Raw genomic sequence first — 15,758 nt, forward strand, 5'->3', positions numbered from 1 at the left:
GCAGCTGACTCTTTGGTGCATTATTGAAAGCACACATTTCAAATTTGTAGATTCAGAAAATGGTGCGGCTGTTATGGTTTTCTTTTCACAAAAGCTGTCGTCATAGATGTGTCTATACTGATACAAATTTGATCATGAGCACTCAAAATTTTAAGTTACTGAATTTTAATATCATGGTGTTTGCACAGGTTTACAGTGGGAACTGAATTAGTACAGAGAGTCCTGAACTCTTGAGTTTTGTGCAGAAATATGGAATCCAAGCAGAATACATCCAGAAATGTAGAGGTTTTCAATCTTGGATTCAGTCTCCCCATTGTGTTTCACACTGATATGCATATTCACAGAACATCTGTATAGTAGTAGGAAAAGTAAGTGAGAAATTTAGATACATATCATAAACAAGGCTTTCATCCATTTTTTAAAATCTAACTTATGATATAAAAATGTTTGACTTGCTATATTTTTTTAATAACTTTATATTAGTCTTGCAACAAGGTGTAAAAATAAGACATCGGTAACTGAAAAAGATGCTTTTACAAGAAATGGTATAGTGTAAAAGTATGCAGAAAATAATGCGACATCACTTCCACAGGCATCATTGGGTTTTATTTCTTTCTGACAAATCATATAAGTTTACCAAAACATTTATTGAAAAAAATAATAACAAGGAATCAAAGAATCTGACCACACATTTAAAGCAATACAAGATTTAACTATTATTCTAATCAAAAGCAGCATGCCTGAGAACAAAGAAAAATAGCAAGACAAAGTGATCACTTTAGTAAACACAGAGTTTAGTAAGGATACAAATTCATGATTTCTGTATTAGAATAGAAATGTCTACTATAAAATCTGTATTCATGGATGTTAAATTAGTAGCTATTAAGGGACTGGTCAATGACATCTACAAATAATAAGCCACCATGAAAATTTGCGATTTCACAGTATCAGAGACATACTTGGCTGACAGACAAACAAACAGAAGTACAAAAGACTGATTATAATGAATGAATACAAATAAAAATATGCAGTAGATTATATGATCTATAAGAATTCAGTAGATTACCTCCGGCCAGCTGTCATTTAAATCGCTTCTGTCCCCAACCCAATATTAAAATCGCTTCCACCGCCCACTAACCCATAGCCAGAAATTATGTTAAAAAAATTATACTTCTGTAGGAAGCACTGTTTCTCGATTAAAACACATCTGACGGTGGATCATAATTTTTTTAAATTGCTTCTGTTGTGGGTTGGCTGAATTTGAAAGTGCCTTCCCCTCAGGGGGTATATGCTTTACTGGAACAGCCTTGAGTGGCCGAGTGGCCTAAAGTGCTCACCGTTCCAGATCACTGCCATCTCACCTCTGTCTGCGTGGGTTCGAGTCTCAGGCTCAGCTAGCATGGGTACATGGGAAAGCCTGCCAGTAGCTTCTCATGGGTCGATGGTTCTTCCTCCACCAGTTATACTGGCCACCATGTATAGCCTATCTTGTGCTGAAAAATGGCATTAAACCCTAGAACAACAACATCTTAGTCAAACTGACCTTGACCTTCAGCCTTCTGACTCTAAAACTGATAAGCTTCTTCCTTACCCATGTGCAAGCCTTCTAGAAAGTTCAGTCAATGTCTGAGATGTAGAACAAATTGTATTGTGCAGAAACAATTTCTCCTCTTTTAGTCACTGTGACCTTAACCTTTGACCTTCTGACCCCAAAATCAATAGGTTTTATTTCCTTACCGCAAGTGCAAGCCATCCACAAAGTTTGGTTTATGTTCATACTGAAAAAATAATTTATTGTCTGGAAACCATTTTTCTTCTTTTAGTCACAGTGACCATAACTTTAAACTTTTGCCCCAATAATCATTTCTCTTTTGTCAAGAACTAAATAGGTCAAGTTCAACAAAAGTTCATTTTCAGACAAAGGTTGTTGTTGTTGTTGTTGTTGCTGTTGTTGTAGGGTTTAACACGATTTTTCAGCACAAGATAGGCTATATATGACAGCTAGTATAAATAGTTGAGGAAGAACTCTGGAAAACCCTGGGAAGAACCACCAACCCATGAGAAGCTACTGGCAAGCTTTCCAATGTACCCACATTAGCTGAGCCTGGGAATCTAACACTCACTGACAGAGGTAAGATGGCAGTGATCCGGAATGGTGAGCACATTAGACCACTTGACCATTCAGGGCCCCTCTGACTTAGGTAATTGAACAGAAAATGGAAAAGATAGTGGGCAGACAGACAGACAGATCGAGGGAGACATGGTCATCACATATAATGTTCTGCAAAAGTAACAACATATAAAAACTGCATACAATACAAAACTTAAAGGCAACAATATTGCAACATCGTAGTTGTTTACTCCTATGAGAATATTCAAATCTGGTCTTAAAATTTGCAATAAACATTGAAAACAAAATGCTAATAAAACAATGACCATAAAGAAAACAAAAGGGAAACACCAGTTCCCTTGCTACTGTGACCTATAAAAGTGAAGTAAGGAATGACAAACAGTATGTGTAATATCTTTATCTTACTAAATGTTACTATATATATTCACTTATGAGTCCAACTGCAAACTGCACAGATCCAGATCAAGCAAGTGATGTTGGTAAGACAAAACACAAATGCACAGGTCTGTGAGACTGTGATGTTCCTTTGGATTATTTTTCTGCTTTCCTGTTTAACAGCAAAGCAACAAAAGTATTATACTGAGAGTAAAGGCAACTGGAGTCAAATACCTTGCACCAGGACAAACCATGGTAACTGAACCAACCAGATCTAATTGTAGATTTCACACCTACATCCTTTCAGTCACATATCCAGCACACTAACCATTAAGTCACAACCATTTCTGTCTCCATCCATCACCTTTTATGACATGCAGCATGCAGGAGAAGGCACATGGCCTATTCAACATCCCAAAATCCACAGGGTCTATTCCACATTCCAAAGCCTATAGGGCATATTCTACATCCCAAAGTCCATAGGACCTATTCAACATCCCAAAGTCCATAGGGCCTATTCAACATCCCAAAGCCCACAGGGCATATTCTACATCCCAAAGTCAACAGGGCCTATTCCACATCCCAAAGCCGACAGGGCAAATTCTACATCCCAAAGTCAACAGGTCCTAATCCACATCCCAAAGCCCACAGGACCTATTCTACATCCCAAAGTCCACAGGGCCTAATCCACATCCCTAAGCCCACAGGGCCTATTCTACATCCCAAAGTCCACAGGGTCTAATCCACATCCCAAAGCCCACAGGGCATATTCTACATCCCAAAGTCAACAGGGCCTATTCCACATCCCAAAGCCGACAGGGCATATTCTACATCCCCAAAGTCCACAGGGCCTAATCCACATCCCAAAGCCCACAGGGCCTATTCTACATCCCAAAGTCCACAGGTCCTAATCCACATCCCAAAGCCCACAGGGTCTATTCTACATCCCAAAGTCCACAGGGCCTAATCCACATCCCAAATCCCACAGGACCTATTCTACATCCCAAAGTCCACAGGGCCTAATCCACATCCCAAAGCCCACAGGGCCTATTCTACATCCCAAAGTCCACAGGGCCTAATCCACATCCCAAAGCCCACAGGGCCTATTCTACATCCCAAAGTCCACAGGGCCTAATCCACATCCCAAAGCCCACAGGGCCTATTCTACATCCCAAAGTCCACAGGGCCTAATCCACATCCCAAAGCCCACAGGGCATATTCAACATCCCAAAGTTCACAGGGTCTATTCCACATCCCAAAGTCCACAGGGCCTATTCAACATCCCAAAGTCCACAAGGCCTATTCTACATCCCAAAGCCCACAGGGCATATTCTACATCCCAAAGTCCACAAGGCCTATTCTACATCCCAAAGTCCACAAGGCCTTTTCCACATCCCAAAGCCCACAGGGTATATTCTACATCCCAAAGTCCACAGGGCCTAATCCACATCCCAAAGCCCACAGGGCCTATTCTGCATCATAAAGTCCACAGGGCCTATTCTGAATTCCAAAGTCCTACAGAGCCTATTCTACATCCCAAATCTCACTGGGACTTGGTCCCTTGGATCTCACCTAGACTGATGTCAAATCCGGTGCTGAAGTCGGTCTCAGAAGTGAGGAAATTATACAACAGCTGGCTGCCCTTAAGCTGAGGTCTTGTCAAGAGGTCCTGAAAAATATCACATGAATACTTGGACAATTCCAATTCATTCATAACACTTTAACTAGCCAAACTCAAAACATTAACAAGAAATTCACTTTATACAGCAGAAACTATAAGACTGTTTTGCACACTGATGGTGAAAATATGCCTATTGAAAGTAATAAGGAACTTAACACAAAACACTTGAACAATAACATACTGGTAAAAAACAGAGAATTCGGAGAAACATTCTTATAATAAACTGGAATCTACCAAATATTTAGTCATAAATAAAGGAACAATTATAGAATCCAAATGATTATTTAAACCTCACATTTATTTTAAAAAAGTTACCTTCATTGAGGTTTTTGTTATGAACAGTATGACCAGTATTTATATTTATTTACATACATCCATAGATTCAGTCTTCAGTATTTATATTTATTTACATACATCCACAGATTCCGCTTAAAACATTCCAGAAGATCAAGAAAGTGATCAGACAAATCAACTTCAATAATGTAATCAGGCAATAAAATATTAGATTTTGCACGTGTTTGTTTTATTCTAACCTTTAATAAAGAAGGAATTACAAAACACTGAATATCATTTCAGTACACTTGTATGTATACATTATCTGCTGCTGTAATTTTCACTCAGTGATTTAAAATCGATATGTTATCAGTAAGTGAGGATAGACAAATAAATGAGAAAAAGCATAAGGTATTCAAACACTATTATTACTGAAAATTAACGAAAAAATTGAAACCAGTATATGAAAATTCGATGTAAGATATATTTAAAGCAATTCATCGTTAAAGTGAAGAATTTAAATACTCATGAAACCGCATCTCATTTTATCCATGCATTTTTAATCAAAATTAACAACAATACAGTACAATACTGAATTACTGCATGAAGCACAATTACTAATGAAACACAATGAATATGCATTAGTTAAAGCATTGTATTAGAGCTCACACTTACTGATTTTCAGACAAATACAATAAAAACAATTGTGTCATTCAAGTCTGCTGGTACACATAATTGTTGGTCAGGTAAACAATCCTGAAATTGTTGAATCAAACAAGTCCCAGCGTTCTCAAAGCCATGTATAATTAGGTTCAATGTTTCAAACATTTTTCGCAAGAGTCAAAATGATCCATTCAGCATGAATTGGATTGAGGTTTAGAAGTCCACTACAATAGTACACTGATTTGCATCATTACATCTTCCTTTTCCCTGATGGTCTATATGACCTTTATAGCACCTGTTGTGAATGAGTGAAGAGTGATGTTAATTCTTCACTTAAGACTTTATATATTGTCAAGTCTAGTGGCTGAAGTTGGTTCTTACATGAGTCAGGCTAAGTAATTCCATTTTGTCTTTTAATTTTGTTAACATCTTTGCACTTTAATGTTTATTAACATCTTTGCACTTTAATGTTTATTAACATCTTTGCACTTTAATGTTTATTAACATTTTTGCACTTTAATGTTTATTAACATCTTTGCACTTTAATGTTCATTAACATCTTTGCACTTTAATGTTTATTAACATCTTTGCACTTTAATGTTTATTAACATCTTTGCACTTTAATGTTTATTAACATCTTTGCACTTTAATGTTTATTAACATATTTGCACTTTAATGTTTGTTAACATCATTGCACTTTGAAGTCTAATACTGACAGTGCTGGCTAATTTCACTAAGCAAGAAGCAGCTGGTCATGTGTTTACTGCACATGAGGAATGATGGCAAACGTAGATCTAAGTTAAATTCTACCATTCTTAAGCCACTGTGTGATATGAAAGTGCTGATGGTACAACTTTATGGACAATGTTTTAAGTAAAGACAGAACACATGCTATAATAACCAATTAGCTAAGTGTTGTAGGCTGAATCATCTGCACTTGGACAAAAATACAGTGCAAGTGAATGATCTTGATAGGTCATTGATTTGTGCTCATACAGTATTGTTTATAGCCACTTAAATGTTGATAGTTTGTTGTTGGTATAGCATTGCTCTTTCTTCATTTGGGATTTATATAGATCTTAATTCACAAAATTAAATACCTAAAATTATGCAAATATTTTCACAGACAATTTTAAGTACCCATAAAAATGTCTCTTTACAAAGCCATATAAACTGAAACCCAAAAAGATCAATTAAACCACAGTATACTTTTAAACCAAATAAAGAAAACCATAAATGGCCAAGTCCCACTCTTAGGAATCATATGTGTCTATTTACTAAACTATTTTACCAGCCACAGACTAAAATACATACCTATTATGTTTAATGTATAATTAAACATCATGGCTGACTATGCATATCTTAGCTGAATTCCATAACAATACCTACCTGTAAGTATTTCTCAAATGGTTCCCTCATGCTGTCAATGAAATCCTGTTTCTTTGTACCAATTACTTTCTTGGAAGGCAGCATGCAATGTGAGAACTCACCTGCCATGCAACAACAGAAAGAAACAAAAAATGTAAAATTATGTATATCAAAATATGCTTAAAAGGACTCAGCCTCAATTAATGCCAAAGGCTACATTTTGATTTTGTGTCAGTGTGGAAGCCAGATGTACAATCAGCAAGAAAAACATGTTTTTTCTTTAAAAATAACAGATTTTACACAAAAATCAATGTAAGAATGTATTGACTGTGCTTCAAGATTTACAACAGTTTCATTATTTGTGCCTGTTGGAAGCCTATAGTATCTTGAAGGAAATGAAGGCTGTATTGTTGTTCAGCTTACTGACTGGAGGTCACAAACTGTTATGCACATTATACATGTAATAAGCTGAATAAACCACAATGTAACTTTTTACATATATTATTGAGATTTAAAAGAGATACATTACCACATTCTGAGGACCAATTTTCTATGTACAACAATATGAATCCAAAAGTAATAAAGGATACTTGGAAAGCTGTCAATACAAAATTATATGTAAAGTATGTAACTCCATCTTATATTTTTCTTTTTCTTCAAATGTGTCTCAGTTTTAACAATTACTATGTCTCAAATGACATTACACTTGTTGTATCTGGGTTAAATCAACGAAGACTGAAATCCAATTTGTTGAAATTATGCTACTTTAAATTTTTTTCAAGATATATATATATATATATATGAAATATGTCTAATGTCATTCACCCAAATGTAATTAGAGATATTTGTTTCATTAAAAAACCTTAATTGGAAGTTCAAACAAATTCAGCATTCCTCTGCTACCATCTTTCTTTGGCCAGCTGAAACAACAGCAGTCATTAGCAACACTGTACAGGAGCAAAATGTAGTTTGTACATTTCTTGGAAATAAAGCATGCATGCTTCATGAAGCTTCTAATCCTCATCTTTTTGCATGATATGCCCACAGAGATTCAAGCATTTTATGCACAATTTTCAATTTCAGGCAGATTTTTACAACTGCGTATCCTAGATGTAACCCTGCTTATATATAAACACACCATCAAAGGTCATGCTTTATGGCACACCTGAAAAATATGGTTGGGAAAAAAATAACTTAAAGTAAAAATTAGGGAAAAAAAAGTGAAGAAATTAATTGCTATGTTGCTACTTGTGAGCTGTCTGAAACAGTGGAAAGCAACAGCATCCAATTTTAAAAATAAAAATTGTTTCTATGCTAGCTTATAAAGTGTTAATGTTCATTCACCTACCATGAAACTCTGTCAGTTTTTGCTCCAACACATAGAACTCAAGGTACCGTCTGAAGAAAAGTAACAAAAATCCTATTTTAAACAAGCTGATGCAAAACTGTTTAAAATTTCAATTCTTATAACAGCATACTTCCACCTTAGAAAATATGATATCAATGTTATAGTGCTTTTCAAGTAGAAAAGAACAAACCAATATGTCAGTTATATAGAATCCAGGGATAGCACTTGTTGTTCTGTCTGGTGTGTCTATTTATAATTCTCTCACTCTCTCTCTCTCTCTCTCTCTCTCTCTATATATATATATATATATATATATATAAAAATAAAATTGTGTCATATATTTTCCTTTTTTCAATGTCCTAATTTTTCCCCATAAACTGAAACCCCACATCACTGAAAAATAAAACAAATTTTCAGTCCAAATTTTATTTTCCACTTAAGAGAACTCCATAAAACTGAGATTCACTTCAAACCTAAAAATGTATTTTAACATCGAAATTCAATAACATACTGATATTTATGGTCCAGAAACAGCCTGTGGTCAAGCATTAAGTAAAACACACAATACATACTGTAAAAGTTATGATCAGCAAATACTGTTGTAAGTTTATCCATGAGTCTATCAATCACAAATGTCTGATGGGCATGCAAGGTAAAATTAATACTTGACATATACACCAAAAGAGATTACCGGTATGTCTACAACAGGCCTATCTGCTTGTTCAAGAAGGGCCAGCTTTAATTATTAATAACTAAAAGCTTGTACACACACTAATTAAGGTTATATTTATCTGCATATTATCTAATCATGTTTGCTGTTATTCTCTTTTAAACACTAACAAAATTTAACACTCAGCTTTAATAACCAGGCCAGAGGTCTTGCTTTGTCAATGAAGACTGATAAAACAGTATTGGGATGGAATGTTCAGCTAATTTTTCATTAAACAATTAAACATTACAAATAAAAACATCTTTCTTAAATGTTTACATTCCTACATGGTTATGGACACATTTGTTTTCTTATAGTTACGTCTTTTCTCTCAAGTTACAAAATCACTTTCCCTATTTCACACACACACACACATACACACACACATGCTCTCAATTTCTCTCCCAAAACACCTGAAAAACAAAAACATTATTTTGCTTTTAAAAATGTTTAGGTCTTTTGTATTGTAAAATTTAAGGCTGGTATTAATAAGGATGTCTTTATAGAGGTTTTTTGTATTGTAAAATTTAAGGCTGGTATTAATAAGGATGTCTTTATAGAGGTTTTTTGTATTGTAAAATTTAAGGCTGGTATTAATAAGGATGTCTTTATAATGGTTTTTTGTATTGTAAAATTTAAGTCTGGTATTAATAAAGATGTCTTTATAGCGGTTTTTTGTATTGTAAAATTTAAGGATGGTATTAATAAGGATGTCTTTATAGAACATGTATACATATATAAAAGATTTTTTTGTATCTATGATACCTTCAGTAAACTTAAAACCATTCAAAACTGAAAATTAAAATTTGGTCCCCAAAGTGGACACCATTGGGACAAAAAACTGTTTTATAAAGGCGGCCAGTAAGAAGAGGTTTGACTAGTATCTTAACTGAACTTTTATTATTCTGCCAGCCTGCTAAAGAAACTGCAAAGGGGACCAGTTTGAAAATTTTCATTTTACTTTAGGCAACAATGTATAGATCATTACAGCTAAACCCCAACTTACATGATGGTGTAGTGGCATTCCCAAGAATGGTGGCCTAACTTGAAAAAGCGTAACTCAAATTTTTTAGTTTCATTGTCTTTAATTTTCAATGAAAAAATATTTAATTCAATTAAATTTCATACAATTAATTTTAACAATTTATGAATCCTAATTTTTTTGTTGCCAACAAATAATTTCATTATTTTACAGTCTTCACTAAAAAAGATTAAGATAAAAAAATCATATGAAATTGTGTTTATGCAAAATTTTTGCAAGTGGAAATCATGTTCAGTTGATGGATACCTGTATATACTGACAACTGTTTTGACAGGTATGGAAGGAAGTTAAAATGTGTACATCATCAGTTTTAAGAACTATTCATACAACAGCCACAGCATTACAAAAGAACTTGCCAATGTGGTTATGTGAGAAAGCTTGCCAGAAGCTTCTCGTGGGTCGGTGGTTCTTTCCGGGGGTTTCCCGGGTTCTTCCTCCACCATTTATACTGGCCGCCATGTATAGCCTATCTTGTGCTGAAAAATGGCATTAAACCATACAACAACAACAACAAAAGAACTTATTTTGATAATATATTTTCAATTTCAAATCTCACCTTTCACTACAGGTTGATATATTAGACAAATATTGCTTCACAACTGATAAGTACAACAGATAACACATTTTCAGATAATAAAACCTGTTCATAATGTCAACTAAATAACTCTAGCAAAAATGCTGTATTTTAGGATTGCCTACAACTGGATGTTAATTCAAAAAGACATTCTAAAATTACAGTATATGAACATAATGATAAAGTTGGAAGCTCAGTATGTCTTAATGCACTTCAAGCAGCATAAAATGAGTATATAAAGGTGTTCTTACCTGGGAACTGTCCAATGTGACCTACCCTCTGCAAACAGAAAAAAAGTGTTTACATGTAAACATAAATCCCCTCACAAACAATAGCACATTTGGAGCAGCTGACATAAGACAAACGGGTAAGAAGGAAAATACAAAGTCACTCATAACTGAAAATTAGGTATCAGTGACCTATTATTGGGATAGTCATGCTTCGCAATAGTGATGTACTCTTCTTGAGATGCATCCAGATGCCAATTTTCACTAATGCAGTTGAAATAAGGTCAAATGATTGTAGCAAACAGCTGAAAATATAAAAGTCACAAAAGCAGGAAAAATGACTCACAATGACCCAGTTTGAGTAACTCCCTTTGAGATTAATCAAATTAGTAAAATTCAGGTGTAGGTGAAATAGGTTTCAAGATACTGAGTGCATGACAAATAGACAACTGAAAATACAAAATACAGTCAAGTGTGAACATTGGGTTACTGTGACCTTCATTTTTTTGGTATGGCTGAGTTACTCTGTTTGATCTGCAAACTAGTGAAGTTGAAATAGAGTCCAAGATATTGAGAATGCAACAAACAGACAGCTGAAAATGAAACATGAAATATGTTTATGGAACATGGATGCACCATGAGAGTGCCTAAAATGAGCTAAGCACTGAAATAATCGTTTATTTGTGTTCCTCCTTTATTAAAAAAATGTCATTTGCGAGAGACATCTATGGGATTTTCAGAATTAACAATTTATTATGATAACTTTCCATTCTCAAAAAAGAATGTTTATTTAAAACACTAACCAGTTGCCATGTCTACCCTCCTGACATCTACAATGAAGACATAGTACTGTTTGTGGGGCTTGTCAGGCTCAGGCCTAGCACCAAGTCGGGGTATTGTGACACGCCAGGTACTCAGGTCATGAGGATGTATTTCCTGGTTCTCCTCCTGACTATCCTGGGCTGACACTACCTCGTCCTCCAATGAACTATTGGACTGAATAATTAGAATCAAACATAAACTTAGTAAAAAAATATTTGAGCATAAGTTTTGTTACTTTTATTAAGTAAATCTGCAATGGAGTGAATTATAAGTGATTTCATAATTAGAAGAAAATTCAGACTGAAAATATTTGCAGACAATACACATTCCTGTCTTATCAACCAAACCAATGTTTCCTATTAAATCATTAATTTCTGCGGGACTTCATGATTTTTCTAAGATAAAATAGAACTGAACTATAATTACAATTCAAAAATACAATAAAACAGTACATTTTTAATTGAAGAAGAGATTTGTTTAAAATTTTTAAATGTTATGCATGCTAGATATGTGAACATGATAACAAAAGAGGACAAACACAATTTTCTAGATAAAAGGTTGCCACAAATTAATGCAAGTAAACTTCTAGTGATAGCAATGTGTATGAACTAAGTTACTAAGGCTTAGCTATACAGGTAATCTACTTACTGCTATTGTGATCGTGTCAGCATCATCCAGCATATCTTCAAGCATTAAAGATGGCTTCAAATCTGAAATCAGCGATACTTTTTGCTACATAATACAACTTGGAAACTTACATCAAACTTAAATAAGTTTGGCAGACTCCATCACTTCTGGCAACTCTATCATAAACTTTACTTGACAATAAATGTTACTTAAAAATAATTAAATATATCACAATGCTGCTTTTGATGATTCTTAGTAAGATTTCTAAGCCTGGACTAACCTTTAGGACTCACAATACTGCTTTTGATGATTATTAGTAAGATTTCTAAGCCTGGACTAACCTTTAGGAATAACAATGCTGCTTTTGATGGTTCTTAGTAAGATTTCTAAGCCTGGACTAACCTTCAGGACTCACAATACTGCTTCTGATGATTCTTAGTAAGATTTCTAAGCCTGGACTAACCTTTAGGACTCACAATGCTGCTTTTGATGATTATTAGTAAGATTTCTAAGCCTGGACTAACCTTTAGGACTCACAATACTGCTTTTGATGATTCTTAGTAAGATTTCTAAGCCTGGACTAACCTTCAGGACTCACAATACTGCTTTTGATGATTCTTAGTAAGATTTCTAAGCCTGGACTAACCTTTAGGACTCACAATGCTGCTTTTGATGATTCTTAGTAAGATTTCTAAGCCTGGACTAACCTTTAGGACTCACAATGCTGCTTTTGATGATTCTTAGTACGATTTCTAAGCCTGGACTAACCTTTAGGACTCACAATACTGCTTTTGATGATTCTTAGTAAGATTTCTAAGCCTGGGCTAACCTTTAGGACTCACAATACTGCTTTTGATGATTCTTAGTAAGATTTCTAAGCCTGGACTAACCTTTAGGACTCACAGTGCTGAGTAAGATTTCATGACTGTGGGACCAGATACAAAAATAATTTAGCACAAGTACAAAACAACCCCGATTATGCAATTATAGAAATTTGTGTAAGCTGCTTGACCTTGAATGTACACAAAGGGATGGCTCTAAACTCCTTTTATATTATATCAAAAGTTTGGTAAAGTCAACAGTTTCCATTGTTAGGTTGACTTATTAGGCCTTAATTTCAGAAAAGAGCTTTCAATTTGAAGCTTTTATGCAATTTTCTAAATATCGTAAGTAAATTGATTGTGTACATTTTGTTATACAGCAGTATGATTACTTTGGGTAAAGGAAACTGCGCCAGATCAAAAATGAAAAACACAATGGCTCAAGGGCACAGTTTGGCAATTCAATCACTAGAAGTATTTTATTTGCTATTCTGGGAATTTCTAACACACACCAACAAGACTTTCTGACTGTCATGAGGAAAATGATAACAGAAATTACACACTCTCAACACTGTGGCAGTTTGGCTTGTATGTGCTACCTAAATACCATCTAAGAAGATTTTATGGCTAGAATTATAAAAAATTATTGTTCAATCTGAATCTGTGACACTCTTATTGTTCCATAACATCATAAAAAGCAAAAGGTAAACAATCTGTACAGTCAAATATTTCAAATAAATTGCTGACACTTGAAGAAAGGCAGATTCACTTATAACCATCAAGTTTTGTTAAACTTTACTTCTTCTTAATCAATTTTATAAGATATTCTATTTATTTATTCTTTGAATAATTAAAGTGCTGGTGTGAGAAGTTATTGTTGTGGGGTTTAATGCCATTTTTCAGCAAACGATAGGCTATACATGGCAGCCAGTATTAATGGTGGAGGAAGAACCCAGGAAAACCCTGAAAAGAACCACCGACCCACGAGAAGCTGCTGGTGTGAGAAGAGACAATCAGCTGGAGAACTAAAAGTATATGAAAACCATTGACCTTGGACTGACAATAACTTACAATTACTTGCATGGACTGAATAAGGGAATGCAGGTATGAAAGTACAGTTATCTCCAGACAGAGTTATCTCTACACAGGGTTATCTTCAGACAGATTTATCTCCAGACAGGGTGGGCAGGATGCTTTCTGCCTGAGTGAAACTAAAAGCCCAACAAAGTCTCTTTTGAGAACACCTTTTCATCAGGTCATATTAATGCACTCTATTAGTGCATCAAGACCAACATTTGCACTGCAAGTGAAAATCTGAAGTTAATAATGCCACACTGATAACCAAATTGCACAGGTTGAAAGATCCCATATAGTATGTATTAGGCCTACAGAATTAAAGTACACTCCAGAAATGCAGGGGGCCAACTAGGGAAAGCAGTGGTCAGCACCCTCCAAAACAGACTATGGACAGCAATTAAGTCTATCATGTTTACACTACCCAGTTCCATCACAGGTCTGAGAAATGTACTGGGGAGAAATACATTCAGAAAAGTTTGACAGCCAGAAATGTGTATATTTAACATGTATGCCCTGTCACAATACCTGAAAAACTGACCTAAATGAAAAACTTAAATGGATATACAGACAAATGAATGGAATGTACATGTCTGTACAACATTCATTGTTGGGCAAGAATAAATATGATTAATTCAACCTACCAAGACTAGGAGAAGACTTGAACACCTCTTTGAGCTTTGACCCAAGGCTGCTGATGAATTCTCTTTTCTTCTGCTGTCTGCAACCAACCATCATTATTTAATGTAGACCTAATTGTTTTAATAATTTAAAGAACTTGATACTGAGTGCACAAATTACTTAATTTCTTGCAAAAATGAACATTTTATGGAATTCAACAACATAAACAAAACTAGATGGTTAATTAGGAATACATTAGAGTGAATTTCTGATGCAAGAGTTCATCTTTAATCTGAATAATGAACAGAACTGGTCAGAATGTCAAATGACCTTACCAAGGAAGACCCTTAATTTTTCCTACTTCATTAACATATTCATGTTAAAACTGAAGTATTAAAATTCATGTATGATAGTAATTATCACTCTGAAATGAATTAAATTTAAATTGCATTAAAATTTTATCATTAATTTGTTTTAGAAATTGACAAAATTTACTATTGTATATAGATAGGTCCAACAGCAAATCGCATAATACGATGACAGATCTTCTGTGGAGTTATCAGAAATAATCAGTAGAACAAACAACAAAGACCCTAATCTACAGGTGCATTATGATATGGCACATCAGGATCTTTGTTGTTTGCAAGTCGAATGGACTTATAAGCAAGTATATACAGTATATAACTGAACTAAATCATGATCAGTTGTCTCATTGTTCAAAGCAAATGCTGTTAATTATGCCTTATCAACAATCCCTGATGACATGCTGTTAATTATGCCTTATCAACAATCCCTGATGACATGCTGTTAATTATGCCTTATCAACAATCCCTGATGACATGCTGTTAATTATGCCTTATCAACAATCCCTGATGATATGCCATTGGTTAGTTCTTTGCTGCGATGTGATGGCAAGGTCGAGTGCACAAAATCTTTAAACTTTTCATATTGACAAAAGTGAATAAATTCATGCTATATTATTATGACGATGACATAATAAGGTGGCTTGGACTGTATGAAACAGAGCTTAACTTTAAGAACTTTAAGCTGAATGTTTAAGACATATATCTTTAAAGGTATACTTTTCTAATTTACAACTTGTGTTTCTTGTGCATAAAGCTTATTTTATAAGTCAACAAAAGGAAATAATTTTACAAACTTTACTGAACTTATTGTGCTAATAAAAACATAAAGTACAAAAAAGCAATTTATCCCACAAATGCTGCAAAGAAAATAAACAAACACACACATGCACATAATACACGAATAATAGATTTAAAAGTTTAAGCAATGCCAATATTTTGGTTTGGATTTTACAGTCAATTCATCATCTAATTATTGTAAAAAGCATTATAAACAGCTTAAGTTTGATTTCTGATTGATTGAGGTTTTACTATTCAGA

At 34.4% G+C, this 15,758-nt stretch overlaps 1 protein-coding gene across 6 annotated transcripts in view; it reads right to left on the bottom strand.

Annotated features, from left to right (window-relative positions):
• Positions 1–15,758, bottom strand: part of LOC149787630 (sorting nexin-14-like) — a 128,106-nt gene that overhangs the window by 41,087 nt on the left and 71,261 nt on the right. For all 6 annotated transcript variants that reach the window (XR_016424079.1, XM_089973805.1, XM_089973804.1 and 3 more), the window contains 7 exons: positions 14,380–14,456; positions 11,862–11,923; positions 11,195–11,387; positions 10,416–10,443; positions 7,840–7,889; positions 6,513–6,613; positions 4,079–4,175 (listed from right to left, as the gene is read on the bottom strand). Coding sequence is in view for 5 of the 6 variants with exons in the window: in XM_089973805.1 (XP_089829931.1) it covers positions 4,079–4,175; positions 6,513–6,613; positions 7,840–7,889; positions 10,416–10,443; positions 11,195–11,387; positions 11,862–11,923; positions 14,380–14,456 (608 nt within the window). In the remaining variant the exon portion in view is untranslated. The remainder of the gene's footprint in view (positions 1–4,078; positions 4,176–6,512; positions 6,614–7,839; positions 7,890–10,415; positions 10,444–11,194; positions 11,388–11,861; positions 11,924–14,379; positions 14,457–15,758) is intronic.

Source organism: Sinohyriopsis cumingii, chromosome 11 (assembly GCF_028554795.1).
Source record: "Sinohyriopsis cumingii isolate HCF-2022 chromosome 11, ASM2855479v2, whole genome shotgun sequence".
NCBI classification, from domain to species: domain Eukaryota; kingdom Metazoa; phylum Mollusca; class Bivalvia; order Unionida; family Unionidae; genus Sinohyriopsis; species Sinohyriopsis cumingii.